A 12250-nucleotide genomic window follows, 5' to 3' on the forward strand; every position below is an offset into this window, starting at 1 on the left:
GTGACTGAGCTGTAAAGCGGAACACTTCCTGTATAGCGCAGTGCCAAATGATAGCAACCCAGTCACTCATTTTGTCCACTGCTACATTATGTGCCATACAAGCATGACTGTAAATACAGGCAGCACATATAGAACACACTTCCACAAACAGCATGAGCATACACACTACATTATTCACAGTAACATGTACAGTTATCTTCCAAGCAATATGAAGTTTCTTCTTGAAAGCCCTCAGGGACCCTGCATTTGGAGGAATGGGGGGCATAGGATTGATATATTGGCTTTCAGTGTGGTTGCTGCAGATCCATTACTCCCTACCCAACAACTGAACGTACAGGCACAAAGAGTGAGATTGACGTAGGGTCTATGAAAAGTTGTGTGGATCTTAATATTTATTCATTAATTTATTTTATTTATTTTCTAAAGCTGCTTTGTTCCTGGGAGATGGTGCAATCTTGCCTTTGTATTCCAATGTAGCACACAACAAGGTGCAAGAATTTTTTCTGCTCTCCCCATTACTGCTGTGCATTTCCCCCTTATTAAAATGAGACAGCACATACTAATTGACAATGACTGAGCGTACACCGCGTGTATCACAGACAGGCTGTATCGATAAGTAAGAAACCACCGTAGTTCCTCAGATTTGCATTCCATTGTGAACTGTTCTACCGATCCTGTTACACCTTTCAAGTTTGTAAGATGTAGCAAGCAACATCGAGGAGTGTTTTTTTTATGAACTACCAGCCTGCCATCGCGTGCTAGTCAGTCATCACCTTTGGTTCATACCCATGGCTCAGGAACCAGAAACTAGTGGAAACCAAATAAACGTTTAATCACTAAGGAGAAAATAAACAACCCGTGGTAGGTAACACATGGCTCCTTTTCTCCGAATGCACACACAACTGATGGGTTTGGATAAAGGAGTATGGTGCTCCCTTTCCTTCCCCACTTTTGCATTTTATTGTGTATGAGGGCTCAGATAGGGCTGATGATGGGCTCTCCACCTCTTTTATGTATAATACATATGGTATGCAGCCAGACAAACAAAGTGGAGCAAGAAGTAAGTTCAAGTCATAAAGTGCAGCAGATGCTGGACACTGTGCAAGTCCTAGAGGTCCAGAAGGGATAAGGGGAGAGGAGAACAATTAAAGGGCATTTCCCTTTACTGCAGCAGTTCGGCTGTAGCATCTGTTGGGTACAATCTCTCAAGGGTGAAATTTGGAGGAGGCTGCAGGAACGGATCACTGTATTAAGAAAAAGAAAAAGCAGTGAGAGTAATATTTTTATACAATTATTTGCACCGTTTTAATAAAGTAGTGACAAGAATTGTGAAATCAATCGGAAGGAAGACCAGTGTAAAGCATGCGGTACTTTAAAGGGCATCTGTCAGCAGATTTGTACCTATGACACTGGCTGACCTGGTACATGTACGCTTGGCAGATGAAGGAATCTGTGTTGGTCCCATGTTCATATGTGCCCACACTGCTGAGAAAAATAATGTTTTAATAATTGCAAATAAGCCTCAAGTTACATCTAGAGGCTCTGCTCTCTCTGCAAATGCTGCACCCTCTCCACTTTGATTGACTTTAGGAGAAGTCAGGGAGAGGTGTGACCATGCTTACAGTGCCTGGCTCTGTCAATCAAAGTGCAGAGCATGTGGCAGAGGAAGAGACAGCAGAGCCCCTAGGTGTAATGGCAACGCCCCTGTTGCTCCTAGAGACTCATTTGCATATATAAAAACTTACATTTTTCTCAGCAATGTGACCAACACAGATGTCTTCACCTGCCAAGCGCACATGCAACAGGTCAGAAGTTTCATAGGTACAAATCTGCTAACAGATGCCCTTTAAAGGGGTTGTCCAGGTTCAGAGCTGAACCTGGACAGCCCTCCATTTTCACCCAGGCAGCCCACCTGACATGAGCATCGGAGCAGTTCATGCTCCGATGCTCTCCTTTGCCCTGCGCTAAATCGCACAGGGCAAAGGCATTTTTCAGAGTTCCGGTGACGTACCAGGGCTCTCCATGGGGCTGACAGGAACCCCGGTGACGTCACCGGCACTGATGGGCAGGATTTGGCTCTGCCCTAGCCAGTAAAACGGCTAGGGCAGAGCTAAAGCCCGCCCCTCAGAGCCGGTGACGTCACCGAACACACCGCTGGGCGGAAGTTACCGCCCGGCAGTGTGTTATTGAAAACAAAAGAGCCCGTGCCCTGCGCGATCTAGCGCAGGGCACTGGAGCGCATCGGAGGATGAGATGCTCCGATGCTAGGCTCAGGAGGGCTGCCGGGGTGAAAATAAGGGTATGTCCGGGTTCAGCTCTGAACCCGGACAACCCCTTTAAGTAAACATGGCTGCCATCGTACTGCATTTCAGCCAACCACCATTTGGAAAATGATTGTGTCTGCCAAAGATTTGATCAGCCTGGTTGTACAATTAAGTCTGAAACTACATGTTTACTGTATGATCAGATCTTTTGCCATTTTAGGCCTCCTGCACATGACCCTATCTGTTTTGCGGCCCGCAAATCGCAGATCTGCAAAATATAGATGTCCATGTGCGTCCCACAATTTTCATGAAAAAAAAAAATGCCTATTCTTGTCTGCAAAACGGACAGGAATAGGACAGGGTCTATATATCTGCGGCCTGGCCGCACGCCTGCAGACAGCGCAGAGTTGATATCAGCGGAAAAAATGCAGATCGGACACAAAAAAAAAAAAACGGTTGTGTGCATGAGGTCTTACTCAAGGAGTAGGTTTAGTCTGGCACGCAACTCAATATCTCACATATGACCGGTTGCTAACCAGCTCTCCTGTTTCAGCGCGCATTTATGTCCATTGTATGTTTTATGACTGTGACAACTGCAAAGACCCTTTAAAAACTTAAAGGGGTTGTCTGGTTTAGAAAGCCTATTTTCAGAGTTAATAGGATGGATCACATGGACAGCAGAAACCATACCAAACAACATAGTGCTCATACCATTTGCATCTGTCCCCTCTTTCAATCCCATGGTAAAAATAAACTTTCAACTAATGAAGACGTCTTGAAAGGGTTTTTTCCATCTCAACATTTATGGCATATCCACCTTATGGCATATCCACCCGCACACATCATTAGGATGAAAGTCTCTGACCCGCATCTCGTGGCTACCGTGGAGAGGTGGTGGCCAGCATGCACAGCTGTGGATATGCCATAAATGTTAAACACACAGAACAGGGACAACCATCATTTGAAACAGGCAAGACTTCTATACCAATTTTTTGGAAGACAACTAAAGAACATAAAAGAATATCCATCTGAATAAACAAAAGAGGCAGCAAAGATGGCTGAAGCAGTAGCGTGTACAACATCTTAAGAGGTCTTTGCACACGACCATATTGATTAGGTGCAATTGTGGCTTATCAACTCATGCATGACCACGTTTGATGGTCTAAGTGTCTGCCATGTCTGTGTGATGTGACTTCAATTACAATTTCATTGCTATATTGAGGAGTAGTTGACGCATTTGTTTTTCTTCAAGGCCAGTAGTGACTAGTTGTCTGATACCGCGTACAATCTGATGATTTATTCCTGACTGTACTGTAGGCAATGCAGTAAAGCAGTTTTAGCATTTCATGGTAAAAACACTGTTGAATCAGAACGTCACATTGCAGTCGAAGCAATCAGTAGGTGCTGTATTACTGAAGTACACGTGCCGATTTACCTTCTAGCAGTGCCTCTCTGGGGTAAAGTACAGTTCTATGTATTTTACTACCGTCTACGTGTGCTAGGATGAGCTGCAAGATCTCCTTTTTTGCACTTGTTACCTTCCATATTTTTATTTTATTTTTTTATTGGGGGGGGGGGGGGGGGGTTATGTTTTGGCGCTTTTGAATTATTAGTTTCCCATAGAATTATGGTCTAAAGTTATAAAGTAGTTTTACAGTAATAAAGTTGGCACAAACTACTTAAAGGGAGTCTGTCACCAGGAAATTCACTGTTAAACCAGGCACAATACCTTGTAGGGCTAGCTCAGCTGAACGTAATGATACCAGAGACCCCTTGCTTCATTCTGGAGAAAAAGCACTTCTAAGCCATAATCAATTGAGCAGTTAAGTGCACCTAGGGTGGGCCCAAACCGCTATGTGCACTCTTGCTCCTACTGCTTCCTCTGCCAGCACTCTTTCTTCATGCTGGCCAGGTGAACTGACTATGCCCTGTCAATCAGGGAGAGGGCATGTGTTTGCATGTGAATTCACCACTTAATGGCTGCCGATATGGGTTTCTATGGCAGTCATTACTGGGCTTTATTTTAGGCCGCTGTGGAAATATGGTGGCCTAGAATAAATGTTACACAGGTCTACAGTGCAGCAGAGAGAGGGGACTTGGCTTTCACATGAGAGCCAGACTCCTGCTCTAACAGCCTGTACTGGCAGAAGTGCCGATCCGGGTCCTTTAACCCCTTAGATGTCAATAGTGACCAGAGCATCTAAGTTGTTTCAAGAGAGGAAGCGCCCTCTGTCTCGCATTGCCATCCCGCGAATGACATTAATGTCTTCATGAAGGCACCAGGCTTGCCTTATATGCACATCAGGCTGCGCCTCTATGGCGCACCCCGATGGTGTCTGTAAGTATAGCATTGACAGGATAATACTCTGTACTGCATAAGCAGTATTATAGAAGCAATCAGATCGCCTGTTGAAGTCCCCTTGAGGGACTAGTAAATAGTAAAAAAAAAAAAACACACTTTTTAACTATTAAAAAAGGTTTTTCAATGAAAAAACCAAAAAACCCTTGAATTAGGACTCGACCGTGATCAGCCAAGGAAATGCGGTCTGCCAGATCTCCCGGGCTGACTTTATCATAGTGTTTCATGATAGTCAATTCATATTTGATTGCGGATCTACTGTACTGAACTTTCCCCGGCCCATCATGATTCTGTGCACGAGTTCTTATCACACAATTTGTCTTGCACAGTAAACGCCGTACAAAAATTATTTTACAAGTATTGCTGTTTTATTCCCATTCCTCCCCCAGAAAGCATTAATAAAAGTTATGTGTACCCTAAATTAGTGACATTAAAAACTTGTCTCTGGTGCAAAGTAAAACTGGCTTAGTTGCCCATAGAAACCAGATTCCACTGTCATTTTTCAGCGCTCCTTTGGAAAATGAGAGGTTCGATCCGATGGGTTGTTACGAGCAACTAAGCCAGTTTTCCTTTGTACCAGTTTTGATAAACCTCCCCTTGTGCCTGGTTTAACACGGAAATTCCTGGTAACAGACTCAGACTCTCTTTAGGAGAAACACTAAAAGTAGAAGTGAATGATACAAGTAATCAACAGATAATCTTAACAATCCGTGAAATAACTAAAATTTCAGAGGTCTTAGAAAATCTTCCTCTGATATGTGTCAATTTTGGCAGGGGGATGATGGTATGATCGGCAGCCCCATAGAAATGAATGGAGGGCGGCAGCGCATGCGCAGGACGCCCTCTGTTAATTTCCCCACTCTGTTCTCATTGTAGGTGCGGGTCCCAGTGGTGGGACCCGCAGCTATCAGACAATGGGGGTATATCCTAGCGATATGTCCCCATCGTCTGTGGGAAAACCCCTTTAATGCATTACCAGCATTGACTGGACAGAGTAAGACACACCCACTAATGGTAACACCCAGCAATAACTTTACTGCAGACTGCAGGAATAATACAGGACTGGCACAACAAAGTCATAAGAATAGATGCTCCAGAATTGTTATTACATGGGGAATTCAAGTACTTCCTAAAACTGACATCTCAGGAGAAGCGGCAGATCCTCCTTAATAGAAAATGCAACAGGGCACTTCCAAATAATGCCTCACTTTTATTTTATTAAATCCTTATTTAAATACCCCAATGTTGCAAAAGGAAAAAAATCTGCAAAGGAAAAAGTCTGCATGTGGACAGAGTCAGATGCAAGCCAAGTCCAAAACTTTAAACATGTAATCCACAGAGGGACATGGTAGAGGAGAAGCATGTGTGATCACACGCAGTGTGACGTTTTGGGGTCCGTTCCTTCCTCAAGCACTTGTCTTGCACCTTTGGACTCTGTTCACATGTGGACTTTTTCCTATGTGGATTTAGTTTTTCTCATGAGGGATATTCAAAGAAGGATTACATAAGCGATGTAATGGTTGGAAAAGTCCTGTTGCATTTTCTAGGGGTTTTATGTACATGAGTAAAGGTAATCTTGGTTGCTGGTGTTCCGATTTATTTGTAAAAGGAAACTATACTTCCCTGCTCCCCAACTCTTGGTTCTGGCTGTGTGGGTCTTGTGCTGACTTCACTACTCTTTCGGTCCACCCATGTAACCTTCTTGAATGGATGGGGTCACGTGCACTGCGGCAGCTAAGGCCCCTTTCACACGAGCGAGTTTTCCGCGTGGGTGCAATATGTGACGTGAACGCATAGCACCCGCACTGAATCCTGACCCATTCATTTCAATGGGTCTGTGTACACGAGTGTTTTTTTTTCCCACACATCAGTTCTGCGTTGTGTGAAAAACATAGCATGTTCTATATTATGCGTTTTTTACGCAGCACTGGTCCCATAGAAGGGAATGAGGCTTCAGTGAAAAAGGCATTGCATCCGGAAGCAAGTGCGTTTTTCACTGATGGTTGCTAGGAGATGTTTGTAAACCTTCATTTTTTATTCATGCGCATGAGAAATAAATCAAAACGCATTGCACTTGTGCTGAAAAAACTGAACGCAAATGCAGACAAAACTGGCTGAATTTGCTTGCAAAATGGTGCGAGTTTCACTGAACGCATCCGGACCTAATGGCTAGCCTCAGCACTGACAAGTCCCCAGATAGCACATGAGGCCAGTTATTGGCTGCAGCTGTGTATGTGACCCCAGCCGTGCAAGGAAGTTTACTAGAAGGGACCGAAGTGCCAGGGAGCTGGAACCAAGTGACGGGGAGCGGGTAAGTATAGGTCCCTTCACAGGACTCGCTGGCTGGGGTGGAAGTTAAAATAAAAAAAGTTAACAGAGGACAACCCCTTCAATACTTTTGTCCTACTGTGCCCATGGCAGAGAAAGGAGGTTCCTGCTCCAGCCAGTTGTCGTACAGCCAGACACAGGGCAGTGAAGAGGAGAAGAAGGGTGGGATGGCTGATCCAGAACACAGAGAATTCAGTCTTTTATACTATTAGCAGTTTTAATTGTGATAGGAAGGAAGAGACTAAGAAAGAATGTGCTGGGATTTTTTTTAATTGATTATTTTTGCATTTTCTATGTTTAGAGTGCCTTTAATGGTTGCCTCAGGCACACACAAGGGCATGACCCACTTATCTAGAAACAAAGCACAGCAAGCATGTGGGCAGAATCAGATCGAGGAACTGGACATACAGTCAACGCAGAATAAAATATAGGGTGGAGGTTAGGCTAGAAACGGACAGTGACTGCTGACTGAGACGGGGAATGTGCGCTTCAGATAGATCAGAGGAAAGGGAGAATGGAGAGAAACATCACATGAAATTGCACTGGATGCAGAAAGTGAGAGATAGCGAGAGAGGATGGGAAAGAGCCCACGTCAGAGGAGACCGGCTGTCATTGGCAAAGCCTATGACTCATTCACTGCAGGATATGAATGAAGACACCTCTTTATTCAGCCCTCATTATCTCTCCCAATATCTCTCAATTCTCCTGCCGCCCACACGCTGTCTCTGCGTTGGGGCACAGAATGTAACCCTCCCCCACACTGTGGATCTATTTGAACAGTAAGGTGATACCATCATCAAGTGCACATTAACTCCATAAGCCATTAAAGGGGCTTATATAGGAAGGGCCACATTACAATGGGGGTAATCTCATCTGTGCTAGACTGAAAGAATGCAAATGAATATTAACCATTATATGGTGTGCCAGTATGGAAACCTGTACATTTGTGTGACCATGTTTTCTTGTCGTGTTCTGAATGGGATACACATAAAATAACCAAAACCATGACGGAAGTAGATTATGTAATGTCTCCTTATTTTAAGGCATACAATACCTTGCAGCGTAGACTCCTCGGTCACTGTTGTTTGCAGGCTGACAATTTACGTACTTTGCCCCCTGATGTGCTAGCCTTGCGCTGGGATGCAGAGCTCACTCTCCTTTCTGACTTTAGCTGGTTCTCTGTGCCATTCATACATAGTTGTTTAGTAGGTCCAGTGCCCTGTGTCTGTGCAAACATGTCCTCTTCAGGTACCTGCCCTAATTTGGGAGGAAAATGGAGCTCAAAATAAACTTTCATACACAGGTCACATACAACATGAGGAGACCCAAGCAGCTTGAGTGGCCTTAGCGTTGCAGCAACAATGTAAGACATTCAGTTCAGTTTCCTAAATTGTACTGGAGCTCACTTCACTAATATATGGCTTCCACTAGAAACTAGAATCTCAATGAGGCTGAAGTTCGGAATGTCCTATGTGATAAAAACAGAATGACAAAGAACTTCATACCCTCTAGAAGATGACAACTATAGCAACATGAAATCTGGGTCATCTTCACCTTGGTATGAAGGTTGCTTTACATTGCCCGATATTGGGGCCAATTATCAGGAAATAATTTTCCAACGAACAGAATCTGTCCATCAAAAGGTGCTGCAGGTCACCCGATGAACGGGTGAAACGCTTGTTCATCGGTGAAACAATAGTTCGTGCAGACACCCAAATTATCTTTTCTGGAAAGTAGATTGTGCTGTCTAAAAAGCTATCTGCTGCCCAGAAACAATGCAGCTGGATGAGGAGGACAGATATCAGTAGCCATCACTTGTACTCATACTGTGGAGGTGATTGCTACATGTAAATGTAGCGCTTCACCTCCAACAATGAGCTGGGATTGTCAGGAAGAAGGCATTGCGCGTCGCCCCTGTGTAAATCCAGCATTAGATCACTGTCATAATGAAAACAGAAGTATGCATTTACTGTCCAGCAATTTCCTAAAAAGCATGGGAAATATCTGACACTCAACAGCCCCGAACTAGCAGATTGTTCCTGCAAATCTGGGTTGTCGTGGGCCGAAAATGGGTGGCACTTATGCAAGCCCCACCCATAAATGGGCAGCCCTACTCAATTTGGGGGTTTTACTGGGAAAAGTCTATTTGTCCCTAATTTACCAACTGCAGTGTTGGTAAAGTATGCACTGCCAGTACCATAAATTACTGGGGTTATCCAGTAATCAATATTGGTGACCTATCCTTAGGATGGGTCAACAATATAAGATCGGCGGGGGTCAAACGCCCAGGACCCCCCCTGGTCAGCTGTTAGAAGAGGCCAGCGCTCCATGAGCGCTGCATCCTCTTCCTAGGCCATGAGACATCACTGAACAGTCGTGGCCAAAAGTTTGGAGAATGACACAAATCGTAGTTTTCACAAAGTTTGCTGCTAAACTGCTTTTAGATCTTTGTTTCAGTTGTTTCTGTGATGTAGTGAAATATAATTACACGCACTTCATACGTTTCAAAGGCTTTTATCGACAATTTCATGACATTTATGCAAAGTGTCAGTATTTGCAGTGTTGGCCCTTCTTTTTCAGGACCTCTGCAATTCGACTGGGCATGCTCTCAATCAACTTCTGGGCCAATTCCTGACTGATAGCAACCCATTCTTTCATAATAACTTCTTGGAGTTTGTCAGAATTAGTGGGTTTTTGTTTGTCCACCCGCCTCTTGAGGATTGACCACAAGTTCTCAATGGGATTAAGATCTGGGGCGTTTCCAGGCCATGGACCCAAAATGTCAAACGTTTTGGTCCCCGAGCCACTTAGTTATCACTTTTGCCTTATGGCACGGTGCTCCATCGTGCTGGAAAATGCATTGTTTTTCACCAAACTGTTTTTGGATTGTTGGAAGAAGTTGCTGTTGGAGGGTGTTTTGGTACCATTCTTTATTCATGGCTGTGTTTTTGGGCAAAATTGTGAGTGAGCACACTCCCTTGGATGAGAGGCAACCTCACACATGAATGGTCTCAGGATGCTTTACTGTTGGCATGACACAGGACTGATGGTAGCGCTCACCTTTTCTTCTCCGGACAAGCCTTTTTCCTGATGCCCCAAACAATCATAAAGAGGCTTCATCGGAGAATATGAATTTGCCCCAGTCCTCAGCAGTCCATTACCCATATTTTCTGCAGAAGATCAATCTGCCCCTGATGTTTTTTTTGGAGAGAAGTGGCTTCTTTGCTGCCCTTCTTGACACCAGGCCATCTCCAAAATGCTTCACCTCACTGTGTGTGCAGATGCGCTCACACCTGCCTGCTGCCATTCCTGAGCAAGCTCTGCACTGGTGGCACTCGGATCCCGCAGCCATATCCTCTTTAGGAGACGATCCTGGCACTTGCTGGACTTTCTTGGATGCCCTGAAGCCTTCTTAACAAGAATTGAACCTCTTTGCTTGAAGTTCTTGATGATGCTATAAATTGTTGATTAAGGTGCAATCTTAGTAGCCACAATATCCTTGCCTGTGAAGTCATTTTTATGCAACGCAATGATGGCTGCACGCGTTTCTTTGCAGGTCACCATGGTTAACAATGGATTTTAAGCATCACCCTCCTTTTAACAGGTCAAGTCTGCCATTTTAACCCAATCAGCCTGACATAAGGATCTCCAGCCTTGTGCTCGTCAACATTCTCACCTGAGTTAACAAGACGATTACTGAAATGATCTCAGCAGGTCCTTTAATGACAGCAATGAAATGCAGTGGAAAGGTTTTTTTGGGATTAAGTTAATTTTCATGGCAAATAAGGACTATGCAATTCATCTGATCACTCTTCATAACATTCTGGAGTATATGCAAATTGCTATTATAAAAATGTAAGCAGCAACTTTTCCAATATTTATGTAATTCTCAAAACTTTTGGCCACGACTGGTCACATGGCCTAGTTGCAGCACAGCCCCATTGAAGTGAATGGGGCTGAGCTGCGATACCCAGCACAGCCACTATGTTATGTATGGCGCTGTGCTTGGACAGCTGGCAGGAGCCAACTGCACTCATCTGTCATCATTATCCATTCCTGAATAACCCCTTTAACAGTGGCAATATAAACCAAAGTGTGAAACTGCATGCTCTACCTGGAACTGTAAAGTCTTGAGTATAGATTATTTCATCCTCCAAGTCACAAAGATCTTCATCCTCACTATACCCGTGTAGATCCTCCAGGTAAGGCACAACTGTCAGGCTTCTCCAGCGGTCCTTGGTTTCTGAGCTAGGGGGAATGGGTACAAGACGATCCATCTGCGGGTGCTTCTTGCGGAACCAGCTGCAAGAAAGTGGAAAATAGTGGACATTAGGATTTTATAAGTGAGATTTAAAAAAGAGTCATACCAAGTCCGGAAGACCAATTAAAACTTTAATTTCTTAGACCACAAAATGACTCTTAGCAGGACCTTAAGGCTTCAATCACATTTCCATATAGAGAGACGGCAGGTTGTTCTGGCACAATGCAGCCTGACATATCCTCTACTTCACTGCCGGATCCACATTAAATGCAATATATAAATGCTGAGTCTCGGCCAGACAAAATCCATTTTTTGTCTGGCTGACAGCTGGCATTTGTGCCGGATCTCCGAAACAGAGATGTGAACGCCGCCTTACCACCATGCCTACCAGTAAATTGCATGATTCCATGCTATTAGTAGCATTTTTACATGGGAGTAGGAGTGGGACTTTTATTGAACGTTTGTTCCCAATAATTGTCCCCTGTAAAGGTGCAGCTGATCACCCGACAAAAGGGTGATCTCATCTTTTAATCAACATTTGCAGGCAGCACATTTAAAATAGGGATGCATGGCTGACAAACAATGAATCTGTATGGAGATGAATGATTGCTTCCCCTATACAGAAGCAATGATTTTTCCATGCAACTGAACAAGTGGGCAATTATCGGGAACAGGGAGTTTGCTCCTAATCATTGCATTATGTATCAATTAGGCTCCCTAGTTTGGATATCATTTGACCAAAATATTCATGCATACCTTTCATTAGGGAGTACGATTCTTTTTTTTGTAAAGTTTCCCTTTAATCACTGACACCTTGGCCACTTTCACTAATGGTCTATGGCCATCTGATTTACATCAATGTCTTGCATTTGCATGCTTTCTGACCCCTATTTTCATTCAACCATCCTTCGTTCGCCTTTTACTAACTATTTCTAGGCCTCACTGTCTGCCTTCAGTAAGCAGCCCCAGTGTTTAATATCTATCCCTCGCCGCAATAATAAACTAGTGGCTGCTGACCTCATTCACATGGTCCTTTTG

The 12250-nt window shown here is 44.0% G+C and overlaps 1 protein-coding gene across 1 annotated transcript in view; it reads right to left on the reverse strand.

Annotated features, from left to right (window-relative positions):
- Positions 1-53: 53 nt before the first annotated feature.
- Positions 54-12250, reverse strand: part of STK11 (serine/threonine kinase 11) — an 82188-nt gene continuing 69991 nt past the window's right edge. The window contains exons 8-10 of the mRNA XM_044269356.1: positions 11066-11253; positions 8006-8208; positions 54-1244 (exon numbers count right to left, since the gene is read on the reverse strand). Coding sequence (XP_044125291.1) covers positions 8027-8208; positions 11066-11253 — 370 coding nt within the window. The 3' untranslated portion in view covers positions 54-1244; positions 8006-8026. The remainder of the gene's footprint in view (positions 1245-8005; positions 8209-11065; positions 11254-12250) is intronic.

Source organism: Bufo gargarizans, chromosome 1 (assembly GCF_014858855.1).
Source record: "Bufo gargarizans isolate SCDJY-AF-19 chromosome 1, ASM1485885v1, whole genome shotgun sequence".
Lineage (NCBI taxonomy): Eukaryota > Metazoa > Chordata > Amphibia > Anura > Bufonidae > Bufo > Bufo gargarizans.